The sequence below is a fragment of the Diabrotica virgifera genome, chromosome 1, assembly GCF_917563875.1.
Source record: "Diabrotica virgifera virgifera chromosome 1, PGI_DIABVI_V3a".
NCBI classification, from domain to species: domain Eukaryota; kingdom Metazoa; phylum Arthropoda; class Insecta; order Coleoptera; family Chrysomelidae; genus Diabrotica; species Diabrotica virgifera.
In genome coordinates, this window is record NC_065443.1 from 30,191,523 (window position 1) to 30,210,167 (window position 18,645).

Below are 18,645 nucleotides of genomic sequence, written 5' to 3' on the forward strand. Positions count from 1 at the left end.
ATGTTATGTCATTTTAACCTGTACCTTGTAGGTACTCACCGCTTTACAATGAAAAGACGTTTTATTGTATAAACATCAGAAAAACACTCATAAGTTTGAACGGTTTGACCACTAATAAGAGCGGACTTATGGGACTTGTGCAGATTTCATATGGTTTTCAATACTAATGGACTTATGCAGATTTCAATTTCACAATTTTTGCAAAATCAAGTAAACTATGTTAGACGAAAACAGAACCGTACATTACTTTTCGATAATGCTAACAGATGACATCAAAAGTCTAAAGTTGAATATTTTGGACTTATGCAATTTTGATATTAGGCCGACATATTGTCTTCAATTATTGTTGTTTCGACATACTTAAATTCTCTGACACGCTTAAAGTTAAAGTCATCGATGGTGATGTTCTGTCCGATTCTATCTCTGTTTTGGTTATTGTCATATGCATATATTTAGTTTTACTTTCCTTGATTAGGATCTTCTCTGCTTCGTAATTAGTGTAATAAAAGTGTAAAATAAAAGTGTAATTTTTTAAAACTTCGTAGTTTTACAGAATTATCACCACTGTAAGACGGTATTACTCAAGTTTGAACAGATTTATTACAGTTTATTGGTGCTTTTTTAAAGCTTAGGATGTAACTTTAGAAATGAAATAAACTGTTTATTTTTGAGAAAATTAAGGAAGATAACAAAAATGTAATACAAAAACCGAAAATTACTAGTTAAAAAAGTGTTTATACAAAGTGATCAAAACTTTTTTCTATAAAACTTACCCAAAAATACATTTAATAATAAGCTTCAACAATAATAAATGAGCTAAAAAAAATTTTTTTAGCACTTATACAGTATGTGCGTAACTTGAAACCTATTGATAACTTTTTTATTATCAGTTTCACAACATCCAAAATTGTTATTAAGAAAAGTTCTTTGGAATTAAAAAATATGTTTCAGTGTTCAATTACATCCTTCTAATTAAAATATTGTGAATAATAAAGGCATTTAACTCTTAAGTAAAATTCATATTTTTTACATATAAAATTGCAAAAGTTTGATATTCGCGGTGTGCAAGTACTTGGAAGGGATACGTGAAACGATCGTGCGCGAATAGCGGAGAAATATTGCAAATTTCTTAAATAATTCATATTGTCAATTGAAATTGTCAAATTGACGTACATTCCATATCTACTGTCATTAAAGGAGAAAAATTATATGTTGCTCCACAATATGGATATGATATGCAATTATTACATAAAGGTAAATTTAATTAATTGTATTTTGCTTGCAGTACTACATTTTAATAACTAATTTTATTTATTACATACAATTGTTTACGTTTTCATCACATAACCTGAATCTTATTTTTTCTTCTTATTATTTTTTTGGACTATGGCCTTGACAATTATCCAGCAACCAGGACTAACGTAATTGGTCAATACAATTGAAAGTGCGAATAAAAGTGCAGAGCGTAGAAATAGGTGTCGCTTTGCGCAACTTGCACGGTCCCAATATGTTAGTTGTATCTTAGATTTTATACGAGGTAGAGCATTTTATGGAGAATAACTTTTTTTCGTAAAATTGATAATAAACTAGTTATCATAATTGTAATAAAATGATAATGGAGTCCGTAATTTGAGATTTTTTTTTTGATTAGAATGATGTAATTGTATATTAAAACATAGTTTTTAATTTCAAACAACTTTTCATAATAGCATTTTTTAATATTCTGGAATATGAAGGTACTTTACTCTTTAACAAAATTTATATTTTTGACATAACTCGTATAAAATTGATAAAATTTGATATACAGTATGTCCCTGTAAGTTGTATCCATATAGAAAACTTTTTTTTATTAATTTTACGAAAAAAAGTTATTCTTCATAAAAAGCTCTGCATGGTCCAAAACCAAGATTTAACCATCAAATATCAAATTTTTTGAATATTATACGAGGTTTGTCAAAAAGTTTTTATTTCACTCAAGAGTAAAGTAGCTTTACTTTTCACAATATTGAAAATTCCTATTGTGAAAAGTTGTTTGGAATTAAAAACTATATTCTAATATGCAATTACATCCCCCTATTTGAAATTTTTTTTTTTTTTGAAAAATTATGGATATAACATTATTTTCAGTTATTTCAATTCAGATAATTCTTTTATTATCAATTTTACGAAAAAAATGATTCTTAATAAAAACTTCTGCATGGTCTAAAACCTAAAATACAACCATCTTATGTCAAATTTTGTCAATTTTATACGAGGTATGTCAAAAAATATGAATTTCGCTCAATACATTTATTTTTCACAATATCGAAACTTGTTATTATGAAAAGTTATTTAAAATTAAAAACTATGTTTCAGTATGTAATTACATCCTTCTAATTGAAATATTCTGAACTATAAAGGTACTTTACTTACTTTTTTGACATACCTCGTATAAAATTGATAAAATTTGATATAAGATGGTTGTATTTTAGGTTTTACACCATCCAGAACTTTTTATTAAGAATCACTTTTTTTCGTAAAATTAATAATAAATGAGTTGTCAGAATTGAAATAACTGAAAATAATGTTAGTTATCCATAATGTTTCAAAAACATTTTTTTTTTCAATTATAAGGATGTAGTTGCATATTAGAATATAGTTTTTAATTCCAAACAACTTTTCATAATAGCAATTTTCAATATTATGAAAAATAAAGCTACTTTACTCTTGAGTGAAATTCAAACTTTTTGACATACCTCGTATAATATTCAAAAACTTTGATATTTGATGGTTAAATCTTCGGTTTTGGACCATGCAGAGCTTTTTATGAAGAATAACTTTTTTTTCGTAAAATTAATAATAAAAAAGTTTTTTATATGGACACAACTTACAGGTATGACGGTTGAGTTTTAAATTTTTGACTATCCAGAGCATTTTATGAAGAATAACTTTTTTCGTAAAATTGATAATAAAGAAGTTTTGCATGTGGTTCCTAGCTACGCAGACATACTGTATAAGAGCTTCTGTATAATAATTTTTAAATTGTAATGCCATATTCGGATTCAGCATAATCAAGAACAAAATAGATATTTGATCAAAGTAAAATGATGAATTCAACGATATTTTTAAAATTATTTATACAAAACAATTTTTATTGGTTAAACAATTAATAAACAATTAGCGGCCAAATCTGCGAGTAGAACTTTTTACCTTAACATGTATATAAACTAACAAAAAAAGTTTTAGAAAAATATAAGCTTGTTTGAATTTTTCCGAAACAATGCATGTTTTCGTTCTAATTGCACTCCCCTATTAGATCAATATCGTCTACAAATGCCAACAGTAAGTTTGGTTCTTCTCGATGGAATACTGTAGTCGGTTTTTCGATGTTTGCACTTCTAATTATGTGTTCCAGAGCTAAGTTGAAGAGTTGTGGTGAAAGTGCATCTCCCTGTTTTAGTCCATTGTTTATTTCAAATGTCTCCGAGTATTGTTGTCCAACTCTCATACGTAACCGTTCCATACACATCCGTGTCAAATTGACTAGTTTTTTTGAAAAGCCAAATTCCTGCATCGCTGTCTGCAGTCTAAGCCTGCATGGTCTATCAAATGCCTCCATGCCCCAAGCTGTAGGGTCAGAAGTCTTTCCCTGCGTCATCTCAATGCGCTGACCCCGATTATGTCCCATTTTTTCGAATTATTCTTCTATCTAACAATTTGTCATTAGAAGATAACGTTCTTACATTGTATGCCAGGATTTTGAATATATTGGTGTGATTGCTGTGTCTATAGAAATCTCTGCTTCTTGATCTTCTGTTCCACCAGAATCTTGAATCTCTGACTGGATTTTGTTCAGTGCAAGATTCTACACTGTGTCTTACTTACCTGTGGTAATATGTTTTTGAGATTTGACATTTCATCAGAAAGTTTTCGCTGAATCAAACGCCTTGCTTGCCATGCGTGTTGGGGAGTTTTGTCTTAGCCTCTCCTAACATGGAGAACCGACGCTGTTTGCAGCCGTCCACTCTGGATCAGATGCTGCGTATTGCGAACTTTCTTTACTTCACCTTCATCATTTCGAGGTCTTATCGTCGTGGGTGGCCCTATCATTACCTACGCTACCTTCAATATCGCTCGCTGGACATTGAAGGCTATTGAGCCTTTCACCTCATAAAGGTGATCCCCGATAGGGTTTGGCCTTACGTCGTCATATATCTACTACTAATGATCTACTATTCCTGCTGAATGATCTGAGAATCGCAAATTGGGTAAAGAAAGACTCGTATATTGGACAATTACAAAAGAGCAGAACTGCGAAGTACAAGGAACGACGATAATTGCGAAATAACAATTGGATTGCACTTTTTCTACCACATTTATATTTTATATAGGATTTAACTAGTTTTCAAGTAGCATGAGGAATGATGGTGAGGTTGCTAGTCCCACGCACCATCTGTTGAGTTCCGTCCAATTTTGTTTACTAGCTTTCTCCATTCTCTTCTGTTTTTTGCTATCTTTCGTGCATCGTTCCGTAAATTATTTTCTTTGAGTTCTTTCTCTATTGTTCTTTTCCACGTATAAGATGGTCTACCCTTTCTTCTTTTGCCTTGAGCATTGTAATGTAGATCTTGTCTAGTAATATTTGTTGCTGGTTTTCGAAGGTGTGCCCTATCCACTTCCATTTCCGTTTTTTTTTAAACACCGCAAGGTGTTCACACTTGAAAACACCCTTTGCTCCACTTGAAGATGTATGATTATGATCATGAACTAGTTTTAATTGCTTGCGTTTCTGCAAAGTTTAAATTTTATTAACATTTGTTTGTCAATATTCTAGGTATTAGTAGATAGTTTAGAGTCTGTAAATGCTCTCACAACTCCGTCTCCTAACGACAACCAGTTCCAAGACTTATACCAAGTAAAAGAACTGTTAATGGTAGGCTTAGGAAACAATGGCTCAAGACCAGTGTTGCTGGTACGTCTTCAGAAAGATTTATATATTTACGAAGTATTTAGATTTCCCAGAGGAAATTTAAAATTGAGGTTCAAGAAGATGAAGCATAATATTTTATACAGTCCTAACGTAGATACCGGTGTCGAAACTGAAAATTCCGATTATTTTGCTCTACAAGAGAAGATTATGCGGTTAAGATATTTTGATAATATTGCTGGTAAGTAAATTGTTTTACTACTACTCAGACATACATACAGTAATGGTACAAATGAAAGGAATACGTTACTGCGTAAGTCGGTGACTTTAAGGAAAAATCCCGAAACAGGTCGATTTTTATTTTTAAATTATGATTTTTTGACATATATATCATACTAGTGACGTCATCCATCTGGGCGTGATGACGTAATCACAAAAAAATTAACATTTTTTCTGTTTTCTGACAGCAGTAAAATGTATTTCAAATTAAATAAATTAAATTACATACATTCTTCGTTTCATGTCAATTATAGTTATTAAGGTATGGGCCATTCCACGAACATACGCCTGTTTTGGATTACTTCGACAACGAATATTTTACTGTGCAACATAAGAAGTACGAAAGTAAATGACGCTAATAATTATTCCAATAAACAACAATGTAATTTGCAATTTACTTTCGTTCTTCTTATTTTGCACAGTAAAATATCCGTTGTCGAAGTAATCCAAAACAGGCGTATGTTCGTGAAATAGGGTATACCCAGGGTATACGGATAATAACGCTTGAGGTCAATGGTGTGTATACCGAGGGCATTTGGCCCGAGGGATATACGTTGACCGAAAGCGTTATTATTCATAATACCCGTGGTGCCTTCAACGTTTAATGTCCGACTAAATATTTGAATATTGAATTAATTAGTTTTCAAATAAGTACATTTACTAGCAATAGTGGTAACGTAATTGTGGTAACCATAGTTTTACTTAGATTGTTAGTTGTCAACTTGACAAAATTTATCTAGTTATTTGAATTTAATACCCTAGTGTGTTATTTTTTTAAAAATAACGCCCTAGGGAAATGTATCATATTTAACTGACTTTGAAATCATGTCAATATTTGTGAAAGAATATACCAGTCGGACATATACTATTTATATTACTGCATAGAGAATTGAATAACTTTTCAAATGAGCTACCACACGACCCGTATTCTCGTTTAAAAAAATCGATTACGCCATCACGTCCAGATGCATACGTCACTAGTCACTAGTATGATACATTACCGGGTGGTGAATTGGAAAACGGCCCATAGGAAACTCAATGTAAAATTCTAAATTTTTGAATTCCTGCTTCCCTAATTATTTTACATCAAAAGTCATGAGAAACTATTTGTAGAGCATTAAAATCTGTATTAAAAACAAAAGTTAAAATTGTTCTACGATTTAACCAGAGTCCAAAATTTTGAAAAATAGAATACATTTGCCATACCTAAGTAATTGCGTTAAGAGGATCGGTACGTATTTTCGGCTGCAATGCTATTCAAATGGGGATTCATTTTTTTTTCGAATCCTGAGAAAACTAATAAGTATTATTGAAAAATTTAAACGCAGAATGAAAGATCACGTTATTAGCGAGGTCCGAAAGTCCCTGAGAACTTCTATAATGTTTATTTTAATAAGTTACAGGGGTGAAAAACTAAGAGAAAATTTTGTGTGATTTTTAATTTCAAATATATCATTCAAAATAAACTTTTTATTTATTCTAAGGGACTTTCGGCCCTCGGTAATAATTTAGTCTTTCATTCTGCGTTTAAATTTTTCAAAAATATTTATTGGTTTTTTCAGGATTCGAAAAAAATAAACACAATGCCGTAGTAATATTTTCCAATTCTATCTTTGTCTTACAACGCACTCAGCCGAATATAATATTGTCAGCGTCAGTCAGACACTGACAATCAGTGACAATTTTAAATATTTGACATTGCATCGGGAATATGTTGAGTTATTGATTAAATATTATTGAAATATAGTGTATTTGATAAATAATTGATTTAAGACGTGAACTTAATAAAAAGTTATTTATTGTGTATTATTTGTGGAAGATACATCAGGATAATATATTCTGTGATCCAAGTATTTTGTTGTTAAAGATGTTCAAAATTGTAAGCGTTCCATAACAATATATTATTAAAAAATCACTTTAACACTTTTTTTCTTTTCTCGATTGAGTATTAGTCTTTGTTGTACATATAAATTATTACAATCACTGAATACATAGTTAGTGAAAAAATTATCACATTTATTAACTGAATTAATAATTTCCAATTATAAAAATAACAGTTATCCAAGAACATTCAAAACCCATCTCTTTAAATTAATGATGACATTTTCAAGTAGAATGAGATTCTAGTAATGTTTACATATCCATACCAGTGTGAATTTTACTACACGTAATTTGCCGTGTAAAGACAGAAAAAGTAGGGATACACGTAAAATATTTGCGAATTATGTACCCATAGCCTTAAAGTAAGGTCACACGTTACTATTTCTGACAGTACGCAAACTATTGACTGAATAAAACATCTTTATTATTACTAATTTCTCCTCAACTGAGGACATCTTTTCGACTTTATTGTTTTTTAAACAATAAAAACGATAAAATAAAAATACTGACAGTTCAAAATATTGTTAATTTAATAATTTCATTGTGACCGAAGGCAACCTTATACACATTCTTGCATTGTGTGTGGCCTAAATTTGGCAAATACTTTGATAAAATTTATTATATTTTACAAAATTTTGGAATGTGTTTAATTCGTAGAACAATTTTAACAATTGTTTTCAATAAAGATTTCAATCCTCTACAAATAGTTTCTTATGTCTTTTGATGTAGAATAATTAGGGAAGCAGGAATTCAACAGTTTAAAATTTTACATTGAGTTTCCTATGGCCAGTTTTCCAATTCACCACCCTGTTTGTTAAAAAATCATAATTTAAAACTAAAAATCGATCTGTTTCAGGATTTTTCCTAAAGTCACCGGCTTGCGAAATAACGAATTTATTCCTTTCATTTGCACCATACTGTATATGCATACCTACATAAATTAATACATAAATGAATTAGAATTATTAAAAGTTTATAATATAAAATAATAATTTGTTTCAGGCTATAACGGAGTGTTTATTTGCGGAGCAAATCCTCACTGGCTCTTTTTGACGTCTCGAGGAGAACTAAGAACTCATCCGATGGTGATTGATGGTGAAATTTTCAGCTTTGCTCAGTTCAATAATATTAACTGTCCTCAAGGTTTTCTGTATTTTAACAAAAAGGTAAGAAAAAATATATTGATAATGAATATTTTTCATAAAGTTAATTGCTACGTATTATGTTATTTTACACGCAATTCTTATCTAGGTTGAAATACTATGCTCTACTTCAATTGTTGCAATTTTGGAACTGTTCAAATAATTTCTTCCCATCTCTATTTTAACAGCTACGCTTTCAGCATTTTTTTTTTATTTATGTTACCGTGCTCTTATATTGCTAAAATTTACATGTGCTCATTTTGTTCAATTAAGCCTTATTCTCCTTATTTCTCTTTCTCTAAGTCAATACTTCTTAACTCTCGGTATGATGTTTTTGTACGGGCCCGAATTCCTATTTATGGTCATTCGAAAAATCGGGACGTGTGCTGTAACCATAGATATCATAACACATAGATTAGGCAAGGTCCGAAAAATAGCGTAACGCGGAGCCTGTCTCTCTCTACCGGCGCTTAGCTTCCTCTCTCTAGCATAATATGATGGCCGCTGCCTCTGTGTTTGTGTCGTTCCATTACTCCCACCTCTTGGTAGATACGCTCACACTCGCACGACAGACAAAGATAGCTAGACCACCGTACTTGATATTGACGTTGCATCCCGATGCATTGAGTGGCATATAACTAGCCTGGTCTGTTGTTAACATGTCTCTGGCTGAAACCTTGCGGTATAGCAATATATTAAATATATAATATACAAGAATAGTATATTGTGCAGAAAGGTACTAATTTTTCACGAGTTTGAAAAGTTGCGGTACGAGCGCAAGCGAGTGCCGCAATTCGAACGAGTGAGAAATTACCTTTCTGCACGTGTTACACACTATACTTTTTCTACAACCACAGTTTTTGCTAAAAATAAAAATCAGAATTTCCAAACGAAGATTTATTATAATAATAAATTATAAACTTTAAACTGTATTTAATTAATACTAAACAGTATCAGTTAAAATATTAATGCACTGCCTTAATTTGTTTGAATTTAAACTATTTTAAATAATTATTACAAAATAATGTCACATTTGACGTTATATTTATGCAGTCACGGAGTTCCACCAAACCTACTTCATTTGACGTATCTTGTTGAGGTTGCTAAATCCTTATTGGTTAATTGATAATTATAAAATGTTTATTAAGAATAAAATTGTAAAATAAAACAGTTGTAACGTCCATAATTTAATTTCTATTCTATAGTTAAATATAATAATTGTCTTATAGGTTATATATTTGTCTAAACTTTAACCACGGATGTAAACAGAATATGACGTTACTCAGAATGAGGTAGTCAACTGTGCAGAAAAGAACTTTCCGGCACAGAAACGTCACTTTTCTGCACACTAATGTCAAATATCTTATACTGTGAGAAAATATCAAGTTTGCTAATATAAAACTGTACAGAAAAGTGCATTTTGAATAGTGGTTGTAGAAAAATACACTTTATAACAACTTGAGCACGACTGGATCGGTTCGGCTAATTTTTATTTTAAAATATTTTTATAAAATAAAATAAATTAAATTAAATCAAAGTAAATAAAATTAAGTACAATTAAATAGAATAGAACCATTCGAATCGGATCTAAAGAAGTATTATCTTCTCGCGACACTTGCCACGCTCTTTTTTTTTAGTCCAATATTTTATTTTATCTAATAAAGTTTTAAGTTTCTGTTGGATTGTGTAATTGCAGATTTTTTGTTTTACTTATATCGTTTTTAGAAATAATTTTCATAGGTTTCGCAGTCAATACATAACATAAAGATTCGTGCTTCGTGTTAAAATTTAATAACATATTTATAGTTCCTCTTCAAATTTTAGTCAGAACTTAGAATCGGTGTGTTACCAACACATTTGACGTACGACGCTCCTTGGCCTGTAAGAAAAGTACCGTTAAGATGTACTCCACACTTTGTAACGTATCACTTGGAATCTAAAACCTATTGCCTGGTAACAAGTATTGCAGAACCATCAAATCAGTATTACAAGTTTAATGGTGAAGATAAAGAACTGTCGATTGAAGAGAAAGGCGATAGGTAATTATTTTGTCTTTAGAACAATTTTTTGAACACAAGCCGTGTACATTTTTAATTATTTTTAAGTAGAAAACCTTGATTTTTAAACCTGATGGTGCATGTATATTTTATTTTTAGTGTCTTTCTTCATAGTTATATAAACTTGATATCAACTGTACTTCGTTTCACGAATGACGCCTTTTTTGGTTCAAAAATATTTAGTTGGTTCCATACTTTGTCTGAACCCTATATAGAAATACTTTTTGGCCAAATGAAACTGTTTCAATAACAGACGGTGCAAGTAAAACTAACTTAGTACTAACTTACTTCTTCTTTTAGTGCCTATTCGTTTCGAATATTGTCGATCATTCTGGCCATAGTTATTTTATTAACTGATGCTTTAAATATATTAGTTGTGGTTGTGGAGAACCATTCCCTCAGGTTCTTTAACCATGATATTCTTCTAGGTCTGGATCCCGCGTATGAAAAAAAAAGTTGAATAATTGCAAGCTGAAAATTTGTTAATAGCTTAAGGGTGTTTAGTCGGACAAACTTTGATATATGGGAACACTGGAACAGGGGAAGTTTTAATTGTGGAACAGGTTAAAAATTTGGAACGGTCAAACCACGAAAACGGCACTTGTATTTTGTCCGACAGAACAGACTTAAACTCTCTGAACAGAGATTAAACTCTCATGCAATAATCAGACTGCTATTTATCACCAAATGGGCGTTTTAATGAGTGGAACTGATTTTTGCATGAGAGTTTAATCTCTGTTCGGAGAGTTTAAGTCTATTCTGTCGGACAAAATAAATGTGTCGTTTTCGTGGTCTGACCATTCCAAATTTTTGACCTGTTCCACAATTAAAACTTTCCAGTGTTCCCATATATCAAAGTTTATCCGACTAGACACCCTTAAGCTATTAACAAATTTTTAGCTTGCTATTAATCAACTTTTTTCATACGCGGGATCCAGACCTATTCTCCCAATTCCTCGCTTTCCGAATACTTTACCTTGAAGGATTACCTTCAGTAATCTGTATTTAGTGCCGTTTCTCATTATGTGTCCGATATATTATAACTTTCTCTTTTTAATGGTATACATCACCTCTCTTTCTTTGCCCACTCTTCGTAATACGATCTCATTGGTTATCTTGTCCGTCCGTGATATCCTTAGGATTCGCCTGTATAGCCACATCTCGAAAGCTTCAAGTTTTTTCTCCATTGCTTCAGTGAGTGTCCAGGATTCAACTCCGTAATACAATATATATTGAGAAGATATAACATCGTAGGAGCCTTATTTTTATCTCCAGATTAAGGTTGTGGCTTTTAAAGAGTTTGGCCATGTTATTGAATGCACTCCTAGCCTTCTCTATTCTACATTTTATTTCTTGTGAGTGATCCCATTGTTCGTTTACTATTTTTCCAAGATAGTTATACCGTTTTACTCGGTCCACTGGTGTATTATTGATAAGTAGTTGGGCGTCTCTAATTTTATTTTTGCAGATGATCATAAATTTAGTTTTTGATATATTTATTTGATCTTTCACTTACTTCATTTACTTTGTTTATTAGTTGCTGTAAACTGTTCAAACTGTCTGCAAAAATAACGGTGTCGTCTGCATAGCGGATGTTGTTTAGGCGTTCTCCATTTAGAAGTATTCCATGCAATTTTCCAAGGCTTCACTAAATATTTCCTCTGAATATAGGTTAAATAATATAGGTGAAATCTGGATCGCTTCCGTTGGTTCACCACTAACTTACTAACGTACATTAATATGTTATTATGCTCAAGTTGTAACATAGTTATGACATTCACTTCATAAATCAAACAAAGTCTGACTAATTGATCCTATGTTGTCCGGTATCGATAATTTGAGAAAAAATTGCAAGTTTTTTTTCAATTATAAGGATGTAATTGCATATTAAAACATAATTTTTAATTTCAAACAAATTTTCATAATAACAATTTTCGATATTGTGAAATATAAAGGAACTTTACTCTTGAGCGAAATTCATATTTTTTAACATATCCTCGTACACAATTGATAAAATTTGAGATCTGATGATCGCATCTTAGGTTTTAGACCATGCATAACTTTTTATGAAGAATAACTTTTTTCGTAAAACTAATAGTAAGAAAACTTTCCCATATGTTGCCTACTTAAGCGACACGCTGTATACAGTGATGAGCGCCCTAATAAAATATATAGTATAGAATAGACAATTGTATTTCTGGCTTCATGATTTCTCATTAGAGGTCGCTATTAGTGGCCTATATATTGGTATGAATATAGTATGTCACTATAATATGTAATTTCCAGATAGACAACATCGTTTATATTCGGTTTCAGTTCTTACAAGTCTCCCTGGCGAGTGGTAAACTTCGAAATACTTTCGGAGAAAGTATAACTCGATTTGAAAAATGCAATCATCGTCTATACAGTGATGAGTGCGATAATAACTGGCAAAATAACGCAAAAGATGGAAAACATAATACGTTGTGAAATAAAAAGAGATGAAACTAGTAGAGTGAGAGAGACCTTTAGACGTGAGCTAAATGACTTCAGTCATAATTGTACGTATGACGTTATTCCTAACCTAGTTTTATTAGTTTATGGCTGTCTTCTTGTTCTTCTACTTTGGTTTATAGGCCTCCACCTACTTGGGTATTTGGCAAGTTCATCGTCTCGACATAAAAGAAAAATCCCTTATTCACCTACAATTTGGAGTTAATATGGGACAAATACAACAAAGGTAAAAACTTTTCTCGCCCAGGGGCAACTGCCGACCATTACACAATCCCATAATGTTGCCTCGGATAGGTGTAGTGAAGAGCCCAGGTGATTACAGAATGTTTATACAAAAGATTGTATTGTTATTTTACCTAGATTTGAATTATCTATACCCTGTTTTTAAACCAGGAGGAGTAAACTCAAAAGACAGATTCACACCCAATAATGTCACTAGAAAAAACACTAAATACATATTTTTCGGTTGATCATGTCGGCCTTCGACGGTAATCCATAAATATTATATTATACTAATACAACTGTTTTTTTTTTATATAAAAGCAGACTAAAAATCTAAAAATGAACGGAATATCACAGGAAACACAAAAAATCGCCGATATAACTTAATTAACCTATGAAATGCCAATAGTGTCAAAATTTCATAAATGTCAAAATTTCATAAAAGTGGAGTAAACTTGCCTGAGGTTGGACCAATTACAAACAAACATTACGGCGCGGTAAATTTGAATTACTCCTCCTAGTTTAAAAACAGGGTATAGTTTAGTTAGATGAAGTAGTTTTCAATCCTAATAGCAAAATTAATAATATTGAAAATATTAAAAACATTAAAAAGATTTTTAAATTGAAAACTTATTGGTACACTTTCCTGGTGACACCTCCAAGGCTTCTACAATTTGCAAGCACGTGGATGCTGCAGTGAAGACAGAGGGAAGGAATTCTACACTATGCAATTCACATCCCCCGTCTGCCGCTTGGTAAAGTTCCAACGGAAAATGCATCTGGTTACTCTACGGAGTAATACGACTATAAAATAAAAATGTATACCATTTTTATTCAGTTGCAATGCGAAGGCAAAACAATCTTACTTTTCAATTAGAATAAGGAGCGCAGTCCAGTCCTCTGAATCGCGATTTTCGGCTCTTATTGGAGCCTCATCGGAGAGAACGTAGGCACTGTTCTCCATATCCTAAATGACCAGCACCGAGAGTTTTTCCCACCCATTGCAACCGAAGTGAAGGTATTAGGTGACTAGCGTCATCTGGCAATTGAAAGATGAAGTAGTTTTCAATCCTAATAGCAAAATTAATAACATTGAAAATATTAAAAACATTACCTACTAAAAGATTTTTAAATTGAAAACTTATTGGTACACTTTCCTGGTGACACCTTCAAGGCTTCTACAATTTGCAAGCACATGGATGCTGCAGTGAAGACAAAGGGAAGGAATTCTACACTATGTAATTCACATCCCCCGTCTGCCGCTTGGTAAAGTTCCAACGGAACTTGTCTTCACTGCAGCATCCATGTGCAAGGACCGATTGTTCACGTTTGTCCAACGGTTAATGCAAGATTTACGGAAATCTAGGGCTTTAATCTCCATTCTACACAGACCATTTGTCGCTTATAGTGAATTTTCATCAATACTGGATTAATTATTGAGTACATACCGTCCTTAGAGGTCAGCTAGGATTATGTGAATTAGAATTACTTGTATAATTTATTGTAAGAATTTAAATAATAGGTAATCAATTTGGTCACACTACAGCCTGTATCTGGCATTCTAAAATTTCATCAACATTATTATGATGTTAATACATAATGAAATTTTAACGTTTTAATCTACTTATAAATATATATTCTTATTTAAACTCCTACAATAGGTACGATGTACAACTATAATAAATAACTTTTCATAGAAAATTTCAAAATAAGTTTTTACGGAAAATAACACTAAAATTTCAAATACAAAAATATAAAGTAAACTGGGATATACGAGTATAAGATAAATAATATCACAAATAATAATACACATACATACACAATAATAAACATTCAATGATCGAAGATCATTTAAAAATATGGGCTTGTGTACTCTTGTGACGTAAGTCAAAACATTTAAGTCTCCCCACCACAGTCGGACTAGACAACCGTAGTAAATGTCTAATAACCGTTGTTAGGAAGAACGTTATGCGTACAATTATGACTAAAGTCAACTAGCTAACGTCTAAAGGTGGAAACTATCTATAGTGGTAATGTACTGTAATGTAAATTATAGGTTTCTACCGATAATTTTCCACCTCTACTAGTTTCATCTCTTTTTATTTCACTACATGTTTTCTATCTTTTGCGTTATTTTGCCAGTTATTATCGCACTCATCACTGTATAGACGATGATTGCGTTTTTCAATTCGAGTTATACTTTCTCCGAAAGTATTTCGAAGTTTACCTCTCGTCAGGGAGACTTGTAAGAACTGAAACCGAATTTAAACGATGTTGTCTATCTGAAAATTATATATAGTAGCATACTATATTCATACCAATATATAGGCCGCTAATAGCTACCTCTAATGAGAAATCATGAAGTCAGAAATACAATCGTCTATTCTATACTATATATTTATTTAACGTTTTTTCGCTACGAAAAGAGTACAAAAATTATGCTTTGCATCGGTACATTGTTGATGTCATGGACGTATAAATAAAGATTTATTTATACGTCCATGGTTGATGTATTAGTGGAATATGGATAATCCTAACATCGTCCGATAGCTTTCTAATAAACTTGGATTTACAGTCTCCTTGAATCGCCGTCGACCCTGATAAAAATATATATTATTCAGACATACATCTTAAGGGGATAGATGCAAAATCTTGGTCCAATGCTATTTAAATGCATTCATTTCTTCGAATCCTGAGAAAATTAATAAGTATTTTTGAAAAATTTAAACGCAGAATGAAAGATTACATTACCGAGGGCCGAAAGTCCCTGAAAAGTTCTATAATGTTTATTTTAATAAGTTACAGGGGTGAAAAGAAAGAAAATTTAGTGTGATTTTTAATTTCAAATATTTCATTCAAAAGAAACTTTTTGTTTATTCTAAGGGACTTTCGACCCTCGGTAATAATGTAATCTTTCATTCTGCGTTTAAATTTTTCAAATAGTTGTTTTTCAAATAGTTTAAGTTTTTCAAATAGTAGTTTATTAGTCCTGCGTTTAAATTTTTCAAAAATATTTTATTAGTTTTTTTCAGGATTCGAAAAAAATTAATGCATTTAAATAGCATTAAATATCATTAAAAGGCTTAATTTAGTGTAAACCTAAGAAATTTGAAATTTTCTAGTAAATTAAAGGTAATTTATGTTTTATTTCGATTCAGAGACAAGGGATAAGCTGCAGACAGCCGATGTTTCTGGTATAACCTTCATCAGTACAGATGCTCGCTCGCCTTTAAATCAACACAAAACCAAATTACCTATTTAAGGAAAATTTCAAAGATAGATTGAAATCACCTTTGAGGACGCAAACAGCGACATCTATTAAAGAATATAGAAAGTAGGAAGGCCTCAGATACAAAATACATTATTAAAAATAATATACACTAATTTGAATCTGAAACCTTCCATATTTGAACCATCCTTTCTGACCATTTGAACCACTCTTTGTTAGCATCCTGAATCTCTGCCTTTTACCATTTACAAGGCATAGAGACGATGATAAATATAGAAAACGGAAAGGATTCCACAATATACGATCACATTACGTTTTCATTCATTTAGGAAAAGGTACAAGAAATGGTTCCTAGTACTCATAATCTGAGTAAAGATAGAAGTGAATTAAAAGCAATTTATGTTTTATTTCGATTCATAGGCAAGGCGTAATCTGCAGAGAGCCGCTGTTTCTAATATAATCTTCATCGGCACAGATGCTTGTCCGCCTCTGAATCAACACAAAACCAAATTGATTATTTAAGGGAAACTTCAAAGATAAATTGAAATCATCTTTGAGGACGCAAACAGCGACATATATTAAAGAAAATAGAAAGTAGGAAGGAAGAAATAGAAAGTAGAGATTCAGGATGCTAACAAAGAATGGTTGAAATATGGAAGGTTTTAGATTTAAATTAGTGTATATTATTTTCAACGACAACTTTTCGTTTATAAATTCGCAAAAGTGTGTGTGTTATTGCGTTTCCGCTCCTGCAATATCTAGAGGCCACCTAGCGATGGATTCCTATGTAGTTTTGTCTTCTGAATCCAAATCTGAAAACGGCATTTCGCTATATCTTTGAGATATCCGACCTCAAAGTCGTCGTTGTGACGTCAGAAGCCTCCTTTAAATTGTCATTTTCTTCTGACATAGAAAAGTCAACTCTACTTTTCGTTTGACACAACTAAACGTCAACATAAAATTGAAATGTCAGATAAACAAATTTTATTTATTTATGTTAATGTAATGTTAAATTACACTTCACTATTTTCAAGGAAAACTGTTTATTTTGTATTTATTTATTACCAGAGAACGGCAGTTCTCGCTAGTGGCGCACACCAACACCCCCCTATATATATATATATACACGAAATTTTCGATTTTCTATGAAAGGTGGGCCAAGTCCCATCTTAAAGTTCAGGAAAAGACTCACCCATTGATATGTCAACCATCCATTTTGGTCCAAGGGTGTGGATTTTACGGCTCTTTCTATTTAGGGTCTGTTTTTCGTTCTCGTCCCAAAAACTTCAAAAATTTAAGTCCGACCTTTGCGGCTTCTAATAGTACTGATCATTACCTTTCCTATCTAATTTTGAAAATGGGTTATACCATTCAAAAGTTACCGAGCTCAGAAGTATGACTCAATTTTTATCTAAAAAATGGAAAATGTTTGTGGATGTGTATGAGTGTTTGAAAGTTAAACCGATTTGAATTTTTTTTCTGTGCTTAAAGAGGAGGTCTGGGCCGATTCGGAACCGGTGTAGTTTGTGCCTTTTGACCACCCATAAGCCAGCTAGAGGACTCGGTAGGTACAAAACGGCATATTTTTTAGGGGTATATATCTTCGGATCAAGAAGAGACAAGAGAACCGGAAATACACCAAATCAATAGCGTTGAGTTAAGCTTTCAAATGGTGTCTAAGCCGTCAGGTTCAGACATACACACGGCTCAGTATAGCCGAAAAACTGAAAAGCTATACTTTGAAAATTTTGGTTTTTCGATAATTATTCAAAATTTCAGCCTACGAATTGCGCCAATAACTGAGCGTTTGTAGAAGGACTCTAGACGAATCTAACGGTGTATACGTTATATCCGGGAAAATTCGAATTTTTAAGTTATAGGCTTCATAAGTATGATCAAATTTATTTCCTACGGGAAAAACGGTTTCTCAAGCTCAATAATTCCTGTAATAGCTTCAGTTATCATACTTGACCTTAGATCCATCAGATACTACTGGTAAATACGTTTCAAACTCATGTTTACTGATCAAAATCGGTTAAGCCTTTCAGAAGTTATTAAGCTACAAAAGTATAATCCAATTAAAGATTATTCCCGAAATGGTTTATGTAGTTGTAGTGATTACGACACTAAATTTGATCTGGCAACGGGCAATCCGACTTCATTTACCGGTCATCTCAATATTTTTTTTTCAATCTATTTCGAATAGAAAAAAATCTAGTGTACACTCGATGGACACTAGATCATTTGGGAGATAATGCAACAAAGGTGACCATTTATAAATCTTAACGAGTAATAGAGGAACATTGCATTCAACTTCATACATTTAATTTATAAATAACTTTGAAAAACTCCTGATACAAGAATAAAAAACCGCTAAACGCCTTAAAAATGAGTGGCGCATACAATATTCCAGCTACAAAAGATCTGATATGAATA

General features: G+C 31.9%; 1 protein-coding gene across 11 annotated transcripts in view; it reads left to right on the top strand.

Moving 5' to 3' along the window:
* The window catches only part of LOC114328204 (cleavage and polyadenylation specificity factor subunit 1), a 148,764-nt gene that overhangs the window by 52,592 nt on the left and 77,527 nt on the right, over positions 1 to 18,645 (top strand). For all 11 annotated transcript variants that reach the window (XM_050655592.1, XM_050655598.1, XM_050655603.1 and 8 more), the window contains exons 10-12: positions 4,814 to 5,147; positions 8,069 to 8,232; positions 10,033 to 10,247. In XM_050655592.1, coding sequence (XP_050511549.1) covers positions 4,814 to 5,147; positions 8,069 to 8,232; positions 10,033 to 10,247 — 713 coding nt within the window. The remainder of the gene's footprint in view (positions 1 to 4,813; positions 5,148 to 8,068; positions 8,233 to 10,032; positions 10,248 to 18,645) is intronic.